Below are 25,438 nucleotides of genomic sequence, written 5' to 3'. Positions count from 1 at the left end.
AGTGTCAGGTATGTTAGTAAGGGTGATCAATTATATTTCTATAGATTTTAAAGATGTATTTAGTAGATGATGTAAGGATGCATGCCAATGTGTTGTGCTATGAAGCAAGCATGACATATGTTTGTAGCTATATGTTGTTGTTGTTATAGCTCCCCATGCATCAGGTCCCTGATCTAATTTCCTAATGTTATTGGTGGAGGTGGCATTTAAAGTACAGGAGCTAACCCCACCGCCTCAAAGGAAGGGGAAATCGGCAGACATATCAGCCAAGACTATTCTCGGGCACCTCATAATGCCTTACTCCAAGAAGGTTTGGCTTAGTCTAGGGAACAGTCACCTTGCTAGCCATCTCAGCCAGGGAGCGATGTTAGGCCAAAGAGCCCTAAACAAAATGGATAGTAAAGAGTGATCTCAACACAGTAATCTCATCAAGCAGATCATAAATGTCTGAATTCAAAGGCAAGATTACTGCCTTTGAAATAATTTCCCTGATTTAGCAATATATCATTGTTTTGCTAGAGGTAGGTGTAACATCAAACCATTACTGTTACCACATTCCATGCATTTGATGGATGTTATCCTGAAGGGATAATTACAAGTCCTAGCCCTTTTGAGCTATCCCAGATCAGGCGTATTCCCCAGACGTTCACCCTCAACTTAAGTTAGAGATAGCCGAATTCCATAAGACGCTTAAATGGGTCTAAAGGTTCAGGTTATCGCTCCCTAAAGGAAAGGAATGATTGAAGATGTTACCGTCCTCCAGATAGTACTTTTAATAAGTTGAACTAGACTGTAACCTTTCGGATATTATAAGGGTCCGGAATACTCCCCCAGAATTCTGCAACGCCTTACAAAAGAGTGGACAGAATTTGGGTTTGCGAGTTTATACAGAATTACTCTTTGAGACAATTCTAAAAATATATAGTTTTATTTAAGAGCCGACTTTCAGTTAACAGCTGTTGAAACAGCCACAACATTAACAATTCAAATACAATTAGCTTACATTTCTTATTTCTCAGAGATCCTTATTCTCAAATCTTTACTTCGTTACATTTCTTATTTCTTTCTCATTTCTAAATCCAGAATATCCACCAAAATCAATTACTTTGACTTCCCGAGACTCATAGTTAAAGACTTAGAGGTGCCTCTGAAGAGTTGAGAAATGCTTTGCCCGTTCAGTGAGTTCTGCCTTTCTGTTAAAAAGGTCTTATTTTTATACCCTTTTGGCAGTGGTTTCTTCTTTGAAGTTCTCTGCTGGTGTCAGCTAATTGTCTTTATTGATACCTCTGTTTGAATGCTTTCTATCTTACTATCAATTCAACTATTGCATGCATAATTATTTCTCTACCTTTAGGTGTTCCAAAAACCATCATAAAAACAATGACAGCAATGGTTTGGTTGATGCCATTCTTATCGAAGATTCTTCATTCAATTCTTAATATTGGCTTTACTGGTTTTTAGCAGACGTTGTGACTCCATGCTGCTCCAAGTTTAATACAAACACAATGTAATTGCTTGGTGTCTCTATTGAAGTTATATCTTCAAAGTGTCCTTGTTGGTATCATATTTACTATGTCTATATTAAAGACACTTTGACCAGAGTGTTTCATGCATTTCTAGCTATCTCAATTGGTTGCATATTTAATCGCGTTTCCTGTCTTCCAAGTTTAACATAAAAACTATTTGACCAGCAGGTGTTTCTTTTACTTGATGTCATCTTTTCAAAGGCACATGCCCCTTTTAATGTTTGTGTTTCTGTTTTACATGTTAGCTCTTAACACTTTAAACTGGGTCTTCTCATTGTGTTACCTCCAAACTCTAGACCTTTCGGAAGCGCCAATGGTTTGCTTCAATCTTTCATTGTTTCAGAATTTTTAACTAATTCCCATTTCAAAGCTTGTTTACAACTTTGTTATCAACTGATCTTTATCTCAGAAGCCTGTTCTCTGTTTACAGCCTATGTCTCCAAGGCTTTAGATTTTTAAACCCAGTATATCATGTATTAATAATATCAGTATTCTGTTCATATTATGGTGTATCTTTCTGAAATATGGCATATTCCCTCACAATCCCCTGAGAAGGATTAACAACTGTGATATAATCAGTGTGCTTTATGGAGTGTAGCTAACATTAATTACCAAGGTCACTACACAATATCGCAGGAAGTATATCCACAATCAATGTAAGATAAATATATAAGTGGATGAGAAATTAGAAATACTTCTGAGGCAGTTCTGCCACAGCATTCTGCATCTTGTGCTCCAGAACAAGCCGTGCCTCTAGCCAAACTGTTCCAGTACAGCTATAACACTGGCATCTATCTGACAATGTGAAAAACTGCCCAGATATGTCCTGTCTACAAAAAGCAGGACAAATCCATTCCGGCCAATTACCACCCCATCAGTCCACTCTCAATCATCAGCAAAGTGATGGAAAGTGTCATCGACAGTGCTATTAAGTGACACTTACTTACCAATAACCTGCTCACTGATGCCCAGTTTGGGTTCCACCAGGACCACTCGGCTCCCGACCTCATTACAGCCTTGGTCCAAACATGGGCAAAGGAGCTGAATTCCAGAGGGGAGGTGAGAGTGACTGCCCTTGACATCAAGGCAGCATTTTATCGAGTGTGGCATCCAGGAGCCCTAGTAAAACTGAAGTCAATGGGAATCGGGGGGGGAAAACTCTGCACTGACTGGAGTCATACCTAGCACAAAGGAAGATGGTTGTGGTGGTTGGAGCTCAATCATCACAGCCCCAGGAAATTGCTGCAGGAGCTCCTCAGGGCAGTGTCCTAGGCCCAACCATCTTCAGCTGCTTCATCAATGACCTTCCCGCCAATATAAGGTCAGAAATTTGGATACTTGCTGATGAATGCACAGTGTTCAGTGCCATTCACAACTCCTCAGATAATGAAGCACTCAATGCCCACATGCAACAAGACCTGGACGACGTTCAGGCTTGGGCTGATAAGTGGCAGGTAATATTCGCACCACACAAGTGCCAGGCAATGACTATCTCCAACAAGCGAGAGTCTAACCACCGCCCCTTGACATTCAATGGCATTATCATCGCCGAATCCCCCACCATCAACATCCTAGGGGGTCACCATTGACCAGAAACTTAACTGGACCAGCCACATAAATACTGTGGCTACAAGAGCAGGTCAGAGGCTAGGTATTCGTGGTGAGTGTCTCACCTCCTGACTCCCCAAAGCCTTTCCACTATCTACAAGGCACAAGTCAGGAATACTCCTCACTTGCCTGGATGAGTGCAGCTCTAACACTCAAGAAGCTCGACACCATCCAGGACAAAGCAGCCCGCTTGATTGGCACTCCATCCACCACCTTAAACATTCACTCCCTCCACCACCAGCGTACCATGGCTGCAGTGTATACCATCTACAAGATGCACTGCAGCAACTCGCCAAGGCTTCTTCGGTAGCACCTCCCAAACCCGCGACCTCTTCCACCTAGAAGGACAAGGGCAGCAGGCGCATGGAACACCAGCACCTCCAAGTTCCCCTCCAAGTCACACACCATTCTGACTTGGAAATACATCGTCGATCCTTCATTGTCGCTGGGTCAAAATCCTGGAACTCCCTACCTAACAGAACTGTGGGAATACCTTCACCACACGGACTGCAGTGGTTCAAGAAGGCGGTTCACCACCACCTTCTCTAGGGCAATTAGGGATGGGCAAGAAATGTTGGCCTTGCCAGCAATGCCCACATCCCATGAAAGAATAAGAAAAAATCTATCCAAAAAGTCTGCATGGAATGCTAGTAGCGAAACCTTAGACATTGTTCCTTTTTCATATCAGTTTCTCTGCCAGACAATAATGGAATGTTGTCCCCTGTATGCAGTAGCCCAATATAAGGTTAACCATGGCTGTTGGAGCATCTCGCAATCATCCAATAGCACTTTAAGAACAAATTTTCCAAATCTTTCTTTCTTCTCTCAATAATCACCAGTTATTTCCAGATGAACCCTGTTGTTGTGCTGCTGAATCAAAATAACAAGTAATCACCAGTTCTAGGAAGCAATTGATAACACAGCAGGAAAGTATTATTAGAAGAGTATAATGTGCAATGGGAGACATTTCAAAGAAAAAAAGTCTTTTTCCCATATCTTCCACAACTCTACAGTAAGGTTATTTATAACAAAATTGCATGTGGTTTTATTCTCCATAGGAGGTACTATAACAATATAGATCTATCAGTCATCTCTTTACCCTAATTTCCACCCCTTCCGTCTTGAAGGTACTGACCACTGATTCGCCAAGTGCCAGCAACCCTCCAGTACATTGAATGACGATTCTTTATTTTAACTCAGGGTGGCAGTCGTACTGGCGGGAGGCAAACCGTCACTCCTCAGCAGTATGATGCCAGGGAGATTTTAACTCCCAGGTCTCATCTGCATTGACCCAATCAGGATCCTGGGAGCAGAATGTCGAGCTGCAGGATACCGCTGCCAGGACCAAAGGAACGGTCCCCGGCACTCAGGTAAGTCACTGGGAGGGTTTTCAGGAGGGCCTCACGATTGGAGGGAGTTGGTGGGAAGCCCAGGACAGGGCTACATCAACTTTCCTTGTGTGGCCTAGAGGACCACTCCTGCTCCTCCTGGACCCAGAAGGAACGTCTGAAAGAGTTTTTTAAAAACTTACCTTTTTGGGCCTCTTCTGGCTCCAACTCCTCTTCCCGCTAGGTTAAGATCCGGTTAAAATCAGAACCTGCAGGAAGAGAGCATGACCTCAGTGGCTAAGTCCCATGGGCGAATCTAACTAGCCCCCCCCACCCAGGTAAGTAGGGTAAAAATTGCCCCTCAAGTGTCAGCAGACTCTTTGGCCATGGAGAGCATCAGAGCTAAGCAGGATCTGTCTTTGTCCATACATACACCGTTTCGAGCAGGGTGAGAGGTCATTGGATAGTGACTGGTCTGGAAACCCTGGATGTTGTTCGCCTCCCTTATTATTCCTATTTCTATTGATATTATTTCATTTAGTAGGAATCAAATCTAGGACCTTCCTGGTCTGTATAGCTCAATACCATCCCAGGCAGTATATTTACTCAAAGGTCCATCAGTTAATTGCTTCAGTCAGTGGTAACTGATGATATCCTTACTGAAATACTGTATTTTCTTACAAATAACAAGATTACTAAACTTAAATTGCTGTCAGTTACTGGGATATAAAACAACCCTTGATACAATTATTGATAAAGTAGAATGCCTCTAGAATCATAGAATGATACAGCACAAAAGGAGGCCATTCAGCCTATTGTACCTGTGCCGGCTCTTTGAAACAGCTATCCAATTAGTCCCACTCCCCTGCCCTTTCCCCATAGCCCTGCAAATTTTTCCCCTTCAAGTATTTTTTCAATTCACTTCTGAAAGTTATTGGCCCAGAAATTCGGGTTGGGGCTTCCCGCGGGTGCAAGCCCCCGACCTGCACTTACCTTGCGCGCCGGCCGTTGAGCTGTGGGCCCATGTGGGATTCCGATCCTGGGCCTCCTCCAACTGCCGGCGCGCAGTGCTTGCGTATCCCAGGGGCGCAGTTAGTTCGATGCGTTCCCTGGGACCACTTGGGCCTTGGAAAGCCAATGGTAGCAGGGAATGCTTCATTCATAAGTTTGACAGGAAGAGCTGTCAAACCTATAAATACTATAAGCCCCAAAACATCACTAAAACCTCAAATAATTTTTTTTTAAAACATCACTTTTTAAAATAAGCTATAAATTACATGAAATAACTTTTAAACAATAATTTAAATTTTTGAAAAAATTAATTACATTTTCTAACGGGGCTAAAAATAAACTTACCTTTCTTTAAAGTATTTAAAAATAATAAACCTGTGGAAAAAATGTTTTAATTTTAATTAATTCACCACTTACCTTGTTAAAAGCAGGCCTTGCGACTGCTTTTTACATGTCTAACTTTTGGAGACTTACCTTCCCGGAGAAACCTGGAAAAAAAACATAAGTTCAATGCGCACGCGCTGCCTCTCCCGCGCACGCGTTCCACCTCTTAACCCCTTTTTTCAGGGGAACGGAAGTGCTGGTTTCCCGCGCATGCGCAGTGCATGCACAAAACCGGCACTTTCGTTGGGCCTACGCATGAGTACCCCATGCGTACTCACGCGTTGGGACCCGAATTTCTGGGCCATTATTGAATCTGCTTTTGCCATCCTTTCAAGCAGTGCATTCCAGATCACAACAACGAACAGGGCTCTTGGAGGGACCCGGCATTCTACCAGTCCTGCTTTCAAAAATGATGTCATGTCTAAGGGGGACATACAGAAAAGGTGTTCACGACCCTCTATCAGAATTTCGTTGCCAGAAATGGGTGTAAGTCCAGCAGAAATGGTTTGTGCCACACATTCCTGCTCCTCCACTCTCACTGTGCTGAAATTATGCCCCTCAAAACGTAAGAATTCTGCAGTAATATTTCTGTGCCAGAGGAAAACTGAATCAATTTATCACACAATTTACCTCAGCAGTGTGGGAGAGGGTAGTTGTGGAAAATAAAATCCATTACTCATCAATTATTTCACATTTATATTATTCTCAGAATTTAGCAAATTAAAAAAATATTCTTTGGGTACATGCATGTCCAGTAGAATTGTTCTGAATCCAGCAGTGTATTGCATCACAGTGGTTAGGTATAAGCTGCACCGAGCCCCCGCCCCCACCCCGACATTTCCCACAGTGCAAGATTCTGGTATAGGAAACAAGCAGAAGCCAGACGTTTCTCCACATTGAGAGGAGAATCATCGCCCGGAATTCTGTGCTTTGTGTATAGTTAACTATCACCCAGTGAATTCAGATTGTTTGATCTTCCTTTGCAGTACGGGAGATCTGTGACTTGATCATCTGTAGCTAATTTCTGTGTTCCTGCCAGTCGTCATATTTGTGAGACATTTGCCCTTAATATAATTGTCTCCAGCTGCACCCTGCTACAATGCAAATATTTGACATACAAGATGTACAGTAATATTTTTAAAAATCTAGAGCAGTTCTCTTGCACACTTCCTAGTCACTGACTGAACAGTAGGGATTGGCAGAGCCTGGGAGCAGGTTACCTATCCTTTTACTGGAGGAAATTAAATGTGATATAGGTGCAACCTCATGAGAGGGAAGGCAAATAAAATCAAGAAAAAATAATTTTTTTCCAGCTGTCATTTGAAAGATGTGTTTTCTCTAGTTAATGTGTCAATTGAATACAAAACCTCAAGACAGATGATATAGCTATGCTTGTACTATGTGCTAACTGAATACTTTGTACATGCTATTTCATTAGTGTGGTGTTGATCTGTTTACTCTTAAAGGGGCTATGTCACAAAGTGTTCCCAACATATAGCTGTTGTGATGTCAATGGCATCATTCACTGCCAATTTACAGCTCCGAGCAGCCAGTTTAGAAGTACAATAGTGCAGGTGATTGCAGAAAGTTGGGGGGAGGGGGAGGAAATGATGGCAGTCAGTGATATAGGGCCTTCATGAAACAATGAAGCTTTTGCTTGCAATTCACTAGGTGGCAATTTATCAATTTGGACACAAAAGAATTTTCCTGCTTTAAGGCTAGAAAATTTTGATGGCCAGTTACCCTCATAGCAATCGGTTGCAGAGTACATTAACAAACACCTGAGAACAGCCTGTTGGCTGGGAGATAAGGGAACAGTACATGTTATGAGGAAGAGGACCTTAAAAATGGAGAACATTTTTAATTTAAAATATATACATTTTTACAAAAGCAAAATACTGCAGGTGCTGGAAATCTGAAATAAAAACAGAAAATGCTGGAAACACTTAGCAGATCAGGCAGCAACTGTGGAGAGAAACAGAGTTAACATTTCAGGTTGATGATCTTTCATCAGAACTGAGTTGGCCAAGTTTGGAGTTGTAAATTTTGTTGTGATGGAATCTGTTGTGAGAACAGTACAGGATTTTATAGGATGTAACTAACCTTTTACTTCCTCTCCACACACCCTGTGAGATGACAAAGTCCCTTTAATTCATATCCGTTTCTTCTAGTGTCATTTTCTTTTCTCTTGTAACTTTCTCTTTGTCTTTCTGTCAGTGTATTCTCCTCTCTGTCTCACATTCCCACATTCCCTCATACCCTCTGCAGAAAGTGATCTTTCCAAGACAGGACGATGTCCTTATTTCCTTCTTGCCTCTGGCTCACATGTTTGAGAGAGTTATCCAGGTAAGAGTCTATCTCACCATGCTTGTGCCATTTATTATGTTTTACAGAGCCAATGGTTGCCTACATCTGATGATGTACATATTTCCTACTTGCCATTAGCACACATGTTTGAAAGAATGGTACAGGTAAGAAGGATAAAGGCAGCAAAGGAATGTCTGTCACTGTTCATCACATCTAAAGAGTGTACACTTATTTGCTGTTCTGTCTTTTCTGCTTATCCTTTCTGTATAGCACTGGTGAAGAGCAATATAGACTTGCATTAATGCTGTATTTCTCTATTTACTGACTATAATGGTGACGCAGTATGGCCACTGATAACCATATTTATGCAGACTTTGTTTTAGTGCCTTCTAAATTTCTTCAATTGCATCATCTTGGTGAATGCAATTTAGATGCATTGCTTGTGATTCGTGAAACAAAACATACATAATGTGCTAGATTAGTGTGACACTGTTCTAGATCAATGTTATCATACACAATGTAACATCAATGCAACATAATGCAATTTTTTCTCAATTATCATGACTCAGTGCAATTTAATGTGCACATAAAGTAGGTTTGGATGAAGAAGGTCCTTCAGCCCATTTAATAATCATCCTTTCAGAATATCAACTCTTTAGTTTTCCCATTACAGCATCTAGATGTTTCTTAAACTAGTCCTGAACCCTGGCCTCACCCACTGCTCCTAGCAACCCTTTTCAAATGTTGCTCATCCTCTGTGTAAATAAATACCTCCTGATGGCTGTCCTAAACTTGCCCTTCATAACCTTGTGCCTTCTTGTTGCTCTAGCATATCTGAAAGTAATATTTTGGGTTTTCTATCTCTTAAACATCTCACATATCTCTCTAAGGGCATCTCTAACAATACTCATCCTTGAGGTTGAAGAGCTTGATGTAATCTGAAACTACAATTTTATGTCACTTATGCATACCAGAAATAAGTGCTTTCTGGGGCACTCCACTCAATAGCTCCCTCCACTATGATGTAATTCCCCATACAACAGCCCTCTGCTTTCTTCCCTTTAGCCAATTATCAAATGCCATGTCTTACCCTTAAAACTCACACATCTCAGATTGTTAAGGAGTCTCTTATGGCACTTTCCTAAAGACCTTTTGAAAGTCTAGTATATAGGATAGTGACCTCTTCATAGATGTCACCTGTTCAAACAAGTTGATGAGCTTGATCAGACGAGATCTACCACTTCTGAAGTTGTGTTGGCTGTCTTTTGTTAGGTTAGTTTCATACAGGTATTCTTCCATTTTGCTTCTGATTACTGATTCCATTAGTTTACCAAATATTGAGGTCAACCTAATTGGTCTGTGGTTGTCGGATATGGTCCTGTCACCTTTCTGGAAAACAGAAATTACATTTGTCTGTTTGCAATCTGTTCGAACTTCCCCAGTGTTCACTGACTCGCTCAAAAAGAATCAATGGGCCAGAAGTTCGGGTCGGAGGCTTCCCGCGGGCGCAAGCCCCCGACCTGCACTTACATAGCGTGCCTGCCATTGTGCTGTGGGGCCGCGTGGGATTCCGATCCTGGACCTCCTCCAGCTGCCGCTGTGCAGTGCTTACGTATCCCAGTGACAAAGTTAGTTTGCAGCGTCCCCTGGGATCACGTGACCTGTCAAATCTATGAATAGAGATTGGCCCCAAAACCTAAGTAAAACTTGAAATACATTTTTTTTAAATCACATTTGTAAAATAACTATAAATTACATAAATTAACTATTTTAAACAAAAATTTAAATTATTGAAAAAATTAATTAAAGTTTTTAACGGGGCTAAAAATAAACTTACATTTCTTTAAAGTATTTTAAAATGATAAACCTGTGGAAAAAATGTTTTAATTTTACTTAATTAACCTCTTACCTTGTTAAAAGCAGGCCTTGCGACTGCTTTTTTCACACGCAGCTGCTGGAGACTTACCCGCACAGAGAAACCTGTAAAAAAATCGGAAGTTCCAGGCGTACGTACTGCCTCTCTGGCGCACGCGTTTGACCTGTGAATCCCTTCCTTCAAGGGAACGGAAGTTCTGGTTTCCAGTGCATGCGTAGTGCATGCACGAGACTGGCACTTTCGTTGGCCCTACGCGTGAGTACACAGCGCATACTCACCCGTGGGGACCCGAATTTCTGGCCCATATGTCACAAATCACATTCTTTGTCTCTAATTTTCCTGGGGTATAGTTCAACTGTCTCAACTGTCCAAGGGTTTTATTTTTTTTAAATGTGTTAATCACATCTAAGCAATATATTACATTTTTGATTTTCTGTGGGTGTTGAGCAGATAATAACTGAAAATGATTTTTATTTTTATTTCAAATGAATCACACAGGTTTATCCAATAGAAGTAACTAAAAGGTGTTTCTACAACGTCTTTTCTTAATAAGGCTCTAATGCACACCTTAATTAACCTCTCCCGCTTAACTATCTAGTAATTCCTGAGAATTCAGTCATTGTGCACTAAAAAAATTAATTATCCAGTAATTTTATTTAACCAATGTAAATAACATAGAAAAGTTGGAATTTAGTGCTAAAATTGTATTATCAGAAGTGGCTTTGAATCAAAAGGAGTAGGCTGTAGCGATTGATTGGAATCGTATATCTTACCTACATTAACAAAATGGCCTGTCATCAAATGACAAAAATGACGGTGTTTTTTAGTAAGCATTCTGACCTTACCTTAGATTGATACTAGATCAGCTCATACTATCACTCTGTGATGTAATGTGCCCACTGTCGGAAAATAAATATTGTACATGCACAGCACGGTCATACAGTGAGTTGGAGCCCTGATGCACTATGATTTAATGCAATACAGATTTGAGCCTACTGCCTGCGTTTGCTTATCTCATCTGTGCTACTGTGGGAAGACCAGTTGCTTTTCCATAGATATAGAGGGAAAATCAGAAGGAGAATCACCATTAATAAAAAGTTTAGGGCAAGTTTCATTAATTGTTAAATGGGTCACTGGTGGGATGGGTCATTTCTGGCAACTCAATTGCTTTGGCTCATGATGTGTGCCTCGTGTATCAGTTCAAAGACTAAAGCTGATATTGCAAGCTGATCTTGCCAGCAGGCAGAGGAACTGGAGTTGCCTAGCACTGTTTAAAAATGCAGGAAAAATGTAAATATCCAAATGGTGTAGTTAAAATTGACTGGCATTTCTCACATGCACATATGGAAATACACACACCCGCCATCCTAAAAGCAGGAGAATCTGGTAATGCAGTTTGAAGGTGGGCAAAATGTATACTTGACATGACGGGGCTAATTTTAATTTTCAGCAGACTTCAGGCAGGTGATGGTGGAGTGATTTCACCACCCACCCGATGCCCTCAGTGAGAGGCCCGAGCCATTTGCATGGAATTGGTGATTTGTGAGTGATAAACCAGCGCAACAATCCGATGGGCTGGAAATCTGTCAGACCCTCCACGGAGCCAAGCCAGAAGTTAGAGGTTAAACCGGGGGTTGGGGGAGCGGTGGGTGGTGTGATGGGGGTGGTTAAAGGGCATCGCAGGAGGAGATCACAGATGGTTGGCAAAGATTTTTGTGGGACCAGGCATAGTATTCCAATAGGCGAAGGATATGCCTTGAATAATCTGCCCATTGTTATCTAAAAATTGCATTGGGGTCCTATGTAAATCATACATCCCTGAGTTACATGACTTATTGAGGCACCAGGCTGAAACAGGCAGGTGTCCTAGCTGCTCAATTCCAGGACTAGCTTGAAATGGTGGCAGGCATATCGGGCACAGGAACAGAATGGTAAGTTTAGCACTGTGATTTTCGGAGTGCTACCACCCTGTTCCCGACCAGCTAGTTTCCAATGAAGACTGACTATGATGTCTCTAATATGAAAATAGCTTTTACAAGTACTCTATCTGCTCATGGCTAACCTGAAATACTTTGAAGAATTGGCATAACAGCACCATTGGGTTTATTTTAAGTAAATATGATTTCATTTTCTTTCAGTCTGTAGTTATATGCCATGGAGGTCGGATAGGTTTCTTCCAAGGTGACATTAGACTCCTGTCTGATGATATGAAGGCTCTTCATCCAACTATTTTTCCTGTTGTTCCAAGACTGTTAAATAGAATGTATGATAAGGTGAGCTCTATTCTGTGTATTAATGCACAATTTGGTAAGTGTAGCACAACACACAGACTTCTTGTGTTACAAGGTAGTAAGACGACAACAACTTGCATTTATATAGTGCCTTTAACATAAAGAAATGGATGCTAAGCCATGTGAGAGTGTTAGGGGAGGTAACTGAAAGTTTGGTTGAAAAGATGGGTTTTAAGAGAGAAGAGAAGCAGAGGGGTTTCATGAGGCGTTACAGAGATAGGGTTAAGGCACTAAGGGGGAAAAATTCAGTTGGTTGCGCCACCCGTTAGCGCCTTAAGAGGGCGCTAAGTGGGGCACAAACCAACTAGCGCCCGGGCGCGGCACAGCCCACGCCTCCCGCCAAATTCAGCGGGAGGTTAGTGGTGGCGCTAATCGGTAGTGCTGCGCCGCTGGCGATGACGTCATCGGTGTGCGCAGCGCCCCGCTCACGCCCCGGCTGCGATCTTCGGGAGCGCCCCTTGATTTACCGCCGGATGCTATGTCCGACAGGGTCAGGGTGGTGTACCTGCGGCCAGGGAGGCGCAAATTAAAGGCAAGGTGCGGGGCGGCCATTTTTGTTGTTGGCCGCCTGCCAGCACCTGCCTGCGCTCCCGTCCCCGGCCTCCGGAACACCCCCCCCCCCCCCCCCCCCCCCGCGGAGTGCTGGCTGCGCTCCAAAAGCCCGGCACTTCTCTTGGGTGCTGGGCTCTTTTGCCTGCACTCCTGATCCCCGGGGGCCCAGCTGGGCCCCAGATCGCGCTGCACAAGGCCCCTCCCCTTTAAGAAGGGGAGGAAGGCCTGCAATACCGCAGCGTGACGTGCCGCAGCGTGTGGCACTGCGGCACGTAGTGCCACGATATTCACTCGCAGTGCCCCAAGAGGGAGGTGGGGCGCCTCCAATAGCGCCCCGCTTCCCTTTGGGGTGCAACCGACCAATTTCTGGTAAGGGGGCGCTAATTTTAGTGCCCCGGTGAAGTTAGCGCCCCAAATGGGGCTATACTGAATTTCTCCCCCTGTCTGTTTTAATGATCAGTGGTGGGGCTGAGGGTGGGGATGATGTACAGAAGACTCTGAACATACGAACAATAACAGACAAAGACCCTCTGGTCCATCGAACCTGTCCCACAAAATTGCGATACCTTACGTAACACAATATATACACTCCCCACCCCACCCAAAACCATGTGATCTCCTGGGAGAGGCGAAAAACCAGATAAAAACCCAGGCCAGTTTGGGGGGGGAAAATCTGGGAAATTCCTCTCCGACCCATCTAGGCAATAAACTAGTCTATGAGACCACTCTGGCCCAGAATTCCCTGAAGTGCCTACCTTTAGTAAGAGATGATGTCCGCCCCAACCAGAAACAGGTCCCGCTCTCGCTTGAAGAAATTCAGCGAGTCGGCGTCCACCACACGAGACGGCAGCCTGTTCCAGAGGGCCACTATTCTCTGGGAAAAGAACCACCTCCTGACATCTGACCTAGATCTGGCCTTACAGAACTTAAAATTGTGACCCCTCCCCCCTTTCCCCCCACCCCCCCAGTCCTCCCTAACCTATTTAATTTGAACAAACTGTCAACTGGAATGCAATCTATTCCCTTCATCATCTTATAAACCTCAATCAGATCACCCCAAGTCTACGCTTCTCCCAACTCTTTAAGCCTAGCTTGATAACTAAGATGCTTTAAACTGGGAATCAGTCTAGTGAAATAACAACAGAAAATGCTGGAAACACTCAACAGGCCCAGCATCATCCGTGGAGAGAGAAACCGAGTTAATGTTTCAGGTCTGTGACCCTTTGTCAGAACTCATAAAAGTTGGAGGTGTAACAGGTTTTAAGCAGGTGCAGAGGCAGGGAAGTGGGGGGGAGGGGAGGAAGGAACTGAAGGCATAGTCTGTGCTAGAATTGAACTCAGGAGAGATAAATGTTGCAAATGGGGATGGCAGAATCATCAACAGCTGCCGCCTGAAAAAATGGGGGGGTTATAGTCAGAAATTGTTGAACTCAATGTTGAGTCCAGAAGGCTGTAAAGTGCTATATCAAAAGATGAGGTGTTGTTCCTCGAGCTTATGTTGAGCTTCATTGGAACAGTGTAAGAGGCCGAGGACAGAGAGGTCAGAGTGGGAGTAGAGGGGAGAATTAAAGTGACAAGCGACCGGAAGCTCGGGGTCACCCTTACAGACTGAACAGAGGTGTTCCGCAAAGCGGTCACCCAATCTGTGTTTGGTCTCCCCAATGCGTTGATTTTGTGGTGAAACGCGCTTTTTCCCGTGCTGAGCTCAGCAGGAGGTCGAAGGTCGTGTCTGTCACCCGCTTTCAGTGAAGGGGAATGGGGAAGAAAGGAGCAAACCTATAGGCCACATACGGAACAGTTGCCATACTTGCTACCAAAATATTACCTGCCACCCGATGTTTGTTGCTTTTTTAATAGTTCATGAAATGAATGCATCTGCGTTCTCTGTAACACTAATCTTTCCTCAATGGTTGCTCTTGAAAGTGTTTTAAATGTGTTGTAATTGTGTCAGCTTTTAGTGGGTCTTGCATACTCAACACAAAAATTATTTGATAACTAATTGTTTATGGAATTTTAAATAAATTAATTATAATTCCTTAAAATCTTAAGGAGTTGAGTCCAGATTTGCTAGGGGGTGACGTTCTGCTGACACTATCTTAAAGATAAGAGAGATCTTATCAGAGATGATCTTCAAACATTGCAATGGAGTTCTAGGCAATCTGATGCTCTTTAGGAATTTGTATTTTTTATTTGCTGGGAATCCGCCGAGGGATTTGCAGTTTTGTGCAGGTGTTCAGTTCTGAAATAAAAGCAGTCATTTTTCCCCCCGAATCTGGCGGTAACTGTTGTGTATGTACCTTTAAGGGAATAACTGGTCTCAGACTGCAGTACCGGCAGTGACCACCCCTGTATAAAAGGCACTAGCAGCCTTTTGTAGTTTCAGTTTCCCGATTGTCTCCATTCAGTGAAGACTTGTTATAATCAACTCCTGCTGTCCGTGTCTCAATTATACACGGACATAATATTGGCGACGAGCAGATACGAACTTACCTACAGTCTGCACCACCTCATGGGATCCATTCCTGAAGCGAAGTGAGCAGAGGTCGAGGCCAGAAGGAAGAAAGAAGCAGTAGAAACGGGCGTCGACCGTGGGCATCTGCCCCTGAGTCAGCGGAGTTGAAGATTGCAGGAGAGGCTGTCGAGAGCGGGGCTTGGTTCCTGTCGACGGTGCTTCAGGTAGCACACTGATCCTTCCTGGGCTGCGGCGGTCCAGAACTCGAGCGGGTGGCTTGCAACGGGGCCAAGCAGCGTTGTCGGGAAGAGGGGAGAGAGAGAGAGGGTGGAGCACACCGGGCGCGGCCGGTGCTACGAAGCCGGGCAGCGTACAGACCCGAGAAGAGGGAGGCAAGAGTCCCACAGGGTTGTTCCACGACGGGAAAATAATAAAATAAAAATATTAAACGCGCAGAAAGCCGCGAGGAGCTGCAGGTTGCCACGGAAACTAGCAACAGCGGGGAAGAAGGCAAAGCACGGGAGGCACCATCTTAATCCAGCGGAGAAGAAGGCAAAGCGCGGGAGGCGCCATTTTAGATTTCCAAGATGCCGAAGACTGGCTGTATCGCTGCCTTTGATAATGCAATAGAGGACTGGACCACGTATGTGGAAAGAGTCGAGGTATATTGCGAGGCAAACGAAATAGCCGATGAGAAATAGGCATCGGTACTGCTAAACTTAATGGGCACAAGAACGTACGGCCTATTGCGGGACCTGATTACTCCAGCCAAACCGAAGGCGAAGAGTTTTAACGAAATTGTTGCTATCCTACAGGAACACCTAAACCCTGCACTGCTGCTGATAGCAGAAAGATTTAAATTCCACAGGAGAACTCAGCATAAAGATGAGAGCAATGCTGAGTACCTTATGGAACTACGCAAGCTATCAAAGCACTGCCAGTTCGGAGCAGGACTGGCAGATACCCTATGGGACAAATTTGTCTGTGGACTCCTGAGTGAAGGAACCCAGAAGAGGTTACTCTCAGAGAAAGAGCTGACGCTAGATAAGGCTTTCAGCGTGGCAGTACCGTACGAAGCAGCAGCTAGGGGAGCTGCGGAAATACAACAAAAGCCACAGGAATACGGCACCAACGAAATGACACGGGGATTTGCAAAATGTTATCGCTGCGGCAGAACTAACCATGACCAGAAGGACTGCTGGTCCAAGGACAAAATATGCAGGCAATGCAGAAAGATGGGACACATTGCATGAGTTTGCAGGTCTGGGAAGAAGACCAACGACAACAAAAAGGCTACTAAGGAACCATACAGGAAAGTACAAAAGATGACGGACAGTAGTTCCGAAGACCAGATGAGCGATAGTGAATCCGGGAACAGGAGACTAAGCTGTCTCAAACTTCACAACGTAATCGCAAAAGAGGATCACCGAACCATTTGGGTCACCCTCACGATAGCAGGGTCCCAAGTCAAAATGGAATTGGATACAGGATCAGCTCTAACCGTCATGAATCGACGAGACTATGAGCGGCTATTCTCACACATACCCTTGAGAGAGACATCCATTGTCTTGAGGACGTATACGGGGCAAAAAGTATACCCCAGAGGAAAAATAAGGGTGCCTGTCGAATACAACGGCAAGAAAATACGGAAATTGTATCTCTACATTCTGCAAGATGGTGGACCACCGTTATTGGGACGTGAATGGATCAGAAAGATAAGTTTAGACTGGCACGCCATTCAGGCACTGACGGTGGCTGGTAAAAAGGATGACGACGTCACTCCTGGACAATTGTCAACAATCTTAGCTGATGCCAAAGAGGTATTTCAACAAGAACTGGGCACTCTTAAAGGCATAACCGCCTCGATAAAATAGAGGAGAATGCAATTCCCAAGTTTTTCAAAGCAAGACCGGTACCATATGCAATTCGCCCAGCCGTCGAGGCAGAGCTGGAGAATCTGGAGAATGCAGGCGTGTTATCTAAGGTAGACTGGAGCGAGTGGGCGACACCCATCATTCCTGTCATGAAGAAAACGTTAAACAATAAGTCTGAGGAGCCAAGGAAGGTTCGCATCTGTGGGGACTTCAAGGTGACGGTGAACCCAGTCCTTCACACAGTACAATATCCTCTTCCAAGGATAGAAGATATCTTCGCCTTAATATTCCTTTTGACCATTCCTGCTCCTTCTGGACCCACAAAGTCAAAAGATGTAAAACCATGTATTTTTTTGGGGTCTTTTCTGGTCCCAACTCCTCTTCCTGCTAGATTGGCCTGGCGGGAAAGCTACAATGGCATCCCCAACAAGCCTTTGGTTAAGATAGAAGTCGGATCCCGATCGTTTCCGGTGCTCGGAAGAGCAGGTTAAAATCTGAACCTTCTGGAGGCGAGCGGGACCTCGGCAGGCAAGTCCCACTGGTGATTTTAACTGTACGTCCGCCCAGTTTCCGCCAACTGAGCAGGGTTAAAAACGCTTTTAAAGTGTATAATTTCATGACATAATGCCACTAAAGTACAAATATGGTCCAATTTATTTTAGATATTTAGCCAAGCAGGTACACCAATAAAACGCTGGCTACTGGAATTTGCAGCAAGGAGAAAGGCAATTGAAGTGCGAAATGGCATCATAAGGAATGACAGCCTATGGGACAAACTCTTTTTCAAAAAAATACAGGTAAAAAATTATTCATTTTACAAATATCCTTATACACCATTAAAGGCAAGTCTTAACACATCATTTCTCCTGCCTGTAGAATTCTCTCCCAGAAAGTGCTTTGGAATGGCATACTGCCTCCTAAATTGGTGTACTCAAAAATTTATCTTTGCAGTTTGATTTGAAAATGGTTGTTCATATAAAATATAGGTCAGCATATTTTCAGAAAAAATTCTCGGGCTACATCTATGGTTTCTCTTTTATTCAAACTGACCTTAACAACAGCTAGGAAATGGTTTACTCTCTTGCGCACCAGTGAAAATCTTTCCAATTTATTCTGTGCTATCAGCAATCACAAGATCACACACGATAAAAAGAGATGAGAAAGGCCATTCAGTGGATGAAGAAAGCCATTCGGCTACCAGGCTCACTTTAAGAAAACAAAGCCTTGCTACAGTCATCTCCAATTACTTCCCATTGTTCTGCCAATGAAAGAAAAAGTGTAGAATAACTGCTTTCAATATAAAGTGCTAGTTTCCAATTTTAACATAATATTTTTAAATGTCGTACCATTTAAAAAAAAAGTATACTTATTTTTATTTCTATTTTTCAATCTCATGCAGCTCCAGCACTCCACAGGGAGAAGTTCTGCTGACATTAACAATGGGAGTATTAGCATGATGCTCCATAGGGAAGCTCACAGATTGGTTTTAGGGCCACATGGGAGGGATCTGAGCCAAGAAAAATTAGCGCTGGCTAAAAATAAAGCAGCACCCAACCGATACTGATTTTTTTTTGGCTCAGTCACCTCCTGACTGCCGTTTCAGGAATGAACAGAATGCAAATCTATTGTTTTTTTTTTAATTTATTTTGAAAATACTCTACTATAATCCAAAATTAAGTGAAATGTTACTTGCAGGAGAGCATTTTTTAATTGCACTTTGGAAGCAGATTTAAATAATTGGACGCCCCCAGGCAGCGTAAAGCTGTTGCAGTAATGCCAATCCCACCATCTCGTAAATCAAGAGACAAACTCTTAATTTCTTTACCAAATCTCATGATTTTTATGCCTGAGTTGCTATTTTTTCCAAACCAAAACCAATATAGATTGTCAGTTGGTTTATAAACCTCATTTGTGGTTTATTTAATCTCCAACAGGTCACAGCTCTTTACAAAAACTATAATCTCATTGAAACACATAAGATTCTGAGGGTGATTAACAGGATAGATGCTGAGAAGTTGTTTTCCCTGGCTGGAGAGTCTAGAACTAGGGGGCATAGTCTCAGGATAAGGGGTTGGCGACTTGAGACTGAGATGAGGAGGATTTTCTTTACTCAGAGGGTTGTGAATCTTTGGAATTCTCTACCCCAAAAGGGCTGTGGATGCTGAGACGTTGATTATATTCAAGGCTGAGATGGATAGATTTTTGGACTCTGGGGGAATCAAGGGATATGGGCTAGAGGTTGAAAATTAGCCATGATCTTATTGAATGGCAGAGCAGGCTCGAGTGGCCGTATGGCCTACTCCTGCTCCTAATTCTTATGTTTTTATGTACTGCATCTGAAAATGATTTACAAAAAACTTTTTAAAAATCCTACCTGTCATCACCACGTTGCTATGTTTGGCTACTCCTCTTGAGTTTTGGGCGGGTGATTTTTCAGTATCAGGTAAGCGTGAAATTATTATATTCTAAACAAAAAGTAAGACTTTGTAATGCCTGGATTTTCAGAGACTCAGCGAGGCATGTGACAGTGCTAATGATATTGATGTGGGGCCTGATGGCGGGTGATATTTGGGCTTAGGCTGCTGTGGGCTCAGTACACAGGCCTGTCCCTGGAGTGACAGCCAAAGTCCTGCTCCGCAGCTCACTGTCTGCCCTATAGGATGTTTACCATTCCCATCACATGTGCCAACAGCTGCCTGTGCCATCTTCAATGAACGAAGTAATGCTATGCAAGATGCTCAGTGACCTGCTCTGCTTGCTCAGTATTTACTGAGCGCTTCAGACCATGTGCTCCGAAGCTGCAGAATAAGTTCGACGAAGCGACCAAGCAGTTCCTGAAAGAGTCCAATGTGATGAGCTCCCTGTTATTATAATATATTTTTTTATTACAAGTATTTTCCCTCACAGTTCAGCAAGGAAAAGCAGCACAGCACGTGTGGCCTCCGGCCGGATCGTCAACAACACAAGCCATGAGTCGGGGTGCGCGCGAAGGGAGCGTTGGGTGCACACGGGGCAGGAATGGAACACTCGCTACCAAAGGTTCCAATCCCTGTGCGCGTGCCCCCCCCCCCCCCCCGGGGAACGTTCCAATCCCTGTGGCGCTGCCACACACTGACCAATCGGAGTACTGCTGTGCCGTTCAACTCCCGCGCAGCTTCGTTATGCCATTCCCCGGCCAGCGTCATTGTGTCATGCTGTTTTGATGGACAATCGAGTTGGTCCACTGCTGGGCGCCGGAACTAATGAGAAATGTGTTACTGCAAGTTTAGAAAAAAGCCACGCGATTTTGGTGTTGAATCGCAAGATCATGAATTGGGCTAAATTTTCATTAACAATTGCGTGTCTCGCGATTAATTCACGAGAGTTGGCATTACTGCTGTTGTGAAATGTATGCCTTGCTCTGCATTTGGCCATTGTGTTTCATGTTAACTTGGAGATGTTTGTTTACACAGGATAATCTTGGGGGAAAGGTGAGAATGATTGTCACAGGGGCAGCTCCTGCCTCTCCTGCTGTACTTGGTTTCCTAAGAGCTGCACTGGGTTGCCAGGTATGAAAGCTAGTACATAATTCTTTCAGTTTTCATGAGAATTTTTTTTTAAAATAATCTAAATAAGAAATAAGTACACTTTTCACCAGCGTTTATAAAAAATAAAAAAAAAAAATACAAATACCACAGAGATGGGCCATAGGTTCAATCTTCTTTACTGGTAAGTTCCTGATTGTACCTGCTCTGCTGTGGGAAATGGGGGAAGATTGAATAGAAATCCCACAGTAGGTAAATGTCGCATGCTTCATAGTGGCAATTCAAGAGCAGGTTTGAATGCATCCCAGGATTAAGCACCCCGATTGCCTTCTCTGCTCCAAGAAGTGCCCAGAGAAAGCCTGCAAAAGCAAAAGAAACAGGTGGCCAACAATTGAAAATCAGAAGGGAGGGAAATACCTCGGCTGCCCCATTGATGCCTAAGGCCCACTTCATGTAATTTATAGGCAGGCCTATAAATGGACGAGCAACCCAGCCACCTGAAACAGGTACCCTTTTTGGCCAGGAATGGTACATGGCACAGCTGCTTAAATATGCATATCAGGATCCTATGACCCAGATGGCAATTTTCAGGAACAAATGGGTGGAACGTATGGCATTCAAGGCCCCCCCCCCCCCCCCCCCGGATCCCTAAGGTCCAGCCCCCAGGCTGACTTGGTATGAGGAATTTTAATGGGTGGGTTTGAGTTGAGTGGGATGTAAAAAAAAAAAAATTTAAATCTCAAACCTGAACCCAATCCACCTTTGGTTTTAACGGAGGCGGGACGGGGCGCGGGCAACCAACCTGCTCCCAGGAGATGGGTTGCTTATTTAAATATTTTAATGAGGCTGCATGCCTCAGATTTTATCTCTCTTCCAGGTTTAACCCTGGCTGGCCAGGTTTCCCGGGCCTTGGGAAACCCGGCAGCTGAAGGGAGGCAAGGACTGCTGCGTGGAAGAGATAAGTGCCTTTCCAGCACTTCTTGTGGGCCAGGAGAAGCAGGTGTGCTTCCTCCCGTCGCTCCAAGCTAACCTGCTTCCCTTCCCACGATCGGACTCCTCCGCAATCGCACCCCCCGCCCCCCCCCCCCCCCCCCCCCCCGCGATCGGATCCCTCCATGATATCACTGACCTCCTCCACACGATCACTGATCCCGGCCCTCAATCACCGACACCCCATCTTTGCCCCCGATCTGTCTCCGACCTCCTGCGATCACCCCCCCCCCCCCGACCCTCCAAACCATGCTGTACCCACCCCCCTCTTACAATCGCTACCCCAGCAGCAGGAAACCTACCTGCTCCTAGGCTGCGGCCTCTGCTGCAGCGTTCCCCACCAGACAGGGAGCCAAGTCTGTCAAATAGGCTGGCTTCTAGGTGGGGATCCTGTTTGAAAAAAAAAACACACACCCTTTGGAGTTGAAACTTTCGGGTTTCCTGACCAGAACTCCTCCCCCACCGCTTGGAAATCCCACCCCAGTAAATATCAGGGTCAGCCGGACAGTTCCCCACTTTCCCAGAATCGAGAGCTGCAACGGGAGCCCACTTGGCACCTGTAGCTTACATGTGGCGTGCTAATGAGGCCCAGATCTCAAAATGACTCGGGTCTCACGCCAGCACTAACGAGTTGGCAGAGTGGCCACGTCATGGACTTTGTGCCTATTTTGACACTACCTAAAAATTCCCCCCATGTTACATGACAGCACTACCTAATACAGAAAATAGAAACTCACCTGTGGAACCACACAAAAAAAAGTTTTTATTTTAAATGAGCAAATTTGAAAAGTCCCAAAAGTGAATAAATTGGAAAAAATATAATTAATTCTTAGAACAAGCAGAAACCTCAGCTAGCCACAGACAAGGATGACGCAAAAGTGGAAAAATGGAGCTCAACAAATGAGAAAAACCTCCATAAAATTATGTAAATACCAACCCAAAAGCAGTAAAAACCAGTAACCCCACAAAGACAAACTTCTTATCATTGGAATGACAGCCCAAGACTGTGCAGTCAATAGATGAAAGAAATGACCATATTCAAAACAAAATGTTAGTTGCTTGGGAGAAAGTTAAAGTGAAACCAGCCAATCCCCATCCCCATCCCCTGGAGGAGACAGAAATAGGTTGCATCCAGAGGCAGAAATTGGCAGCCAACACTGCCCCCTTGAGGCAGATAATGGACTCTGTTTTTCCCTCCTTCCACCGCTAAGGCAAAAAAACAATGCCTTTCATTGCTCCCCCATCATCAAGGCAAAATTTGTAAGCCAGCTCCTCCCTACCCTGTTGAGGCAAAAAATAAAACCCTGGCATCCCCCCTTCCCTTCACCTTCCTCCGCCTCCCTCCTTTTTCCCATTCCATCTCCTCTTCCCCCCCCCCTCCTCCTCTTCCCTATTTTCACTCTCTCTCCTCCTGTCTCCATCTCTGTCCTCTTCCCCCTTTTGTCTTTTCTGCTCATCTTCTCTCCTCTCACTTCACTTCCCTTTATCCCACCCTCTCCTGTTCACCTCATCACGTCATCAGTCCCCCTCCCTTCCTCTCGCCTTCTCTGCCCGCCCCCCTCCATTCCTCTCCTCTCCCCCTTACCTTGTCCCCCTCTTCACCTTATCGACTCTTCCCTTTCCTCCTTATTTTACCTCCCCTTCCCGTTATCCTCCTCTGCCTTCCCGCACATCTGATGATACCTGGCTGTCACTTTTTAACAGGAATTTTCCATTAACGTGACAGCTTGTGACTCTAATTCCTCACACTGGATACCGGGTGATGTTTTCTTATGCAAAAATTTGGAAACTACATAAACAATAATGTTTTGTATTTCATGAGCTAACTTTTGTTTGTTTATGCAAATGTATCTTTATTAAATACTCTTAAGTTAACAAAATCATTAATAGCTCACTCCTGGTGCACCCTGTGCATGTATTTCAGGAAATTGCATATGCCCAGCCCATGATTTTCTGTCCATTTATTTTTAAAAAGCAGAAAATTTACTTTTAAATGCTTAAAAGCAAGAACATAAAGATAGGAACTGGGAGATGATGAGGAGATTGGTGCTGGAGGTATCTGACATGAGCAAACAGATGGGGCAGGGGTCTAATAGTTGAAAAGGGGTCAAGTGATGTTTGATTCCCATTCTCCTGGCCCCCCTCCCCCACAAGAATGTTGGACCCTGCGCCCGTCAATACTGCCAGATCCCAGCAAACCCCAGTACTCCAAACGCTCTCCTGTCCTAGTGGACTTTAGGGTCTGTCTCCTCAGACCTCCTCCCTCACAACACCCGCCCGTAGCTTCTGTGAACCCCTCCCTCGGTGCACACAAACCCCATACTACATTCTCATTGTTCAATAATCCTATAACTACCTCAATGCCCTCTGTTACAAATAATTAATTTTGCAGTACATGGTATAATACTTCTGGCCTTATAAAACAGTGTATCATTTGATTTACCATGAACAAAGTCACAGGGTGATCCACTAGGAATATACTGAAAACTCAGGTCAACATGAGCCTATGTCACACTCCAGTTGTCACATTTTGTTCCAAACGCAAGACAATCTTAAAATACTTGGGGGTAGATTTTCCCGAACCTGTCGGGAAGAAGGCGGGACTTCCCCTTTCGGTTTTTTGACCCGCCTACTTTGACGTCCGGCCAATCCGCGCGATTTTCCCTTGATTGACCTTGCCAGCGGGCTTAGCAGGCCAATTAAGGGCCACCCAGCAACAGGTGACGTCACAGACTGCAATTTCATCTGTCAAGAGTTCTTGACAGATGAAATATCAGTGTCTCACAGCTGTTTGAAGCTGTGAAACACTGACAGTCTGAGTTCTATCATGAGTCCTTCTGCACAGACTCAGTTAGAACTCTTACCGGCACTCAAAGCTGAAGGCTGTCACTTTTCACAGATCGCAGCCGTTCAGCTTTAAGTACCGGCTGAGTGATGTGCTCCTGACGGCTACAGGAAGAAAGGCTGTGAAGGTAAGTACAGGTAAGTAAAAGTTCTTTTACACACTTTAGACACACTTAACCTTTACACTCATGCATCCATCACTCACCTGAGCGCCAACATCGTGACCCCTCCAACTCCTTCAACCCGACGGCCCGCCTGCTCTAACCTGGCGTGGTTTGGAGCCGTCGGGAAACCCACACGAAACCCCTCAAAATAGGGATTAGGCTAAAAACTGCCTGTTAACTACCTGTTAACAGGCAGTTAATTGGCACTAATCCCTTCCCGCCTGGTTTCGGCGGGTCCCAGTGCGGGGCGGGTACCCGCCGCCCCTGAAACTTACGTTGGGCGGGATGGTGTCGGGACCCCCAAATTTGGGATTTCCCCCCCACACGCCTGAAACCCCGCCTGACGGCTCCACGAAAATCTAGCCCTTGGTGTTTCTGAGCTACAATCTTGAACTGACATGTGCCTTCCAAACTGCAAAGCTTCCTGACAAAACAACAATTAAACTCTGAGTGACCTCAAGCTATGTTCACTGACAACAGTTAGATTTTCAAGCCTTAAACAGAAAATCAGCTACACCATAGCAAAATAATACATGTCGTAACACTCCTATTTTTATGAAACTGTTCATCATCCAATTTACCTTGAGCAATGTCATGGGAAAACTGCTGACATTTAGTAAATATTCTTGGTGGTGGAGGGAGGAATATAATCAAGTACTAGTAAGTAACTGATGGCTTAATGTAGGTTCTAGTTTACAATAAGCAGC

General features: G+C 44.3%; 1 protein-coding gene across 3 annotated transcripts in view; it reads left to right on the top strand.

Annotated features, from left to right (window-relative positions):
• LOC147114101 (long-chain-fatty-acid--CoA ligase 6-like) overlaps nucleotides 1–25,438 on the top strand; it is a 194,532-nt gene that overhangs the window by 136,637 nt on the left and 32,457 nt on the right. For 2 of the 3 annotated variants that reach the window (XM_085995720.1, XM_085995722.1), the window contains exons 11-14: nucleotides 8,251–8,328; nucleotides 12,179–12,313; nucleotides 17,872–18,006; nucleotides 20,662–20,757. In XM_085995720.1, the coding sequence (XP_085851846.1) occupies nucleotides 8,251–8,328; nucleotides 12,179–12,313; nucleotides 17,872–18,006; nucleotides 20,662–20,757 (444 nt within the window). Of the gene's footprint in view, nucleotides 1–8,125; nucleotides 8,204–8,250; nucleotides 8,329–12,178; nucleotides 12,314–17,871; nucleotides 18,007–20,661; nucleotides 20,758–25,438 lie in introns of all 3 variants that reach the window. The other variant, XM_085995721.1, reaches the window with a different exon arrangement.

This window comes from Somniosus microcephalus, chromosome 8 (assembly GCF_052327205.1).
Source record: "Somniosus microcephalus isolate GS21.2 chromosome 8, FLI_Smic_1.0, whole genome shotgun sequence".
NCBI classification, from domain to species: Eukaryota; Metazoa; Chordata; class Chondrichthyes; order Squaliformes; family Somniosidae; genus Somniosus; species Somniosus microcephalus.
Note: the sequence above shows the minus strand (reverse complement) of the source record. Positions and strands in the feature narration are given on the sequence as shown.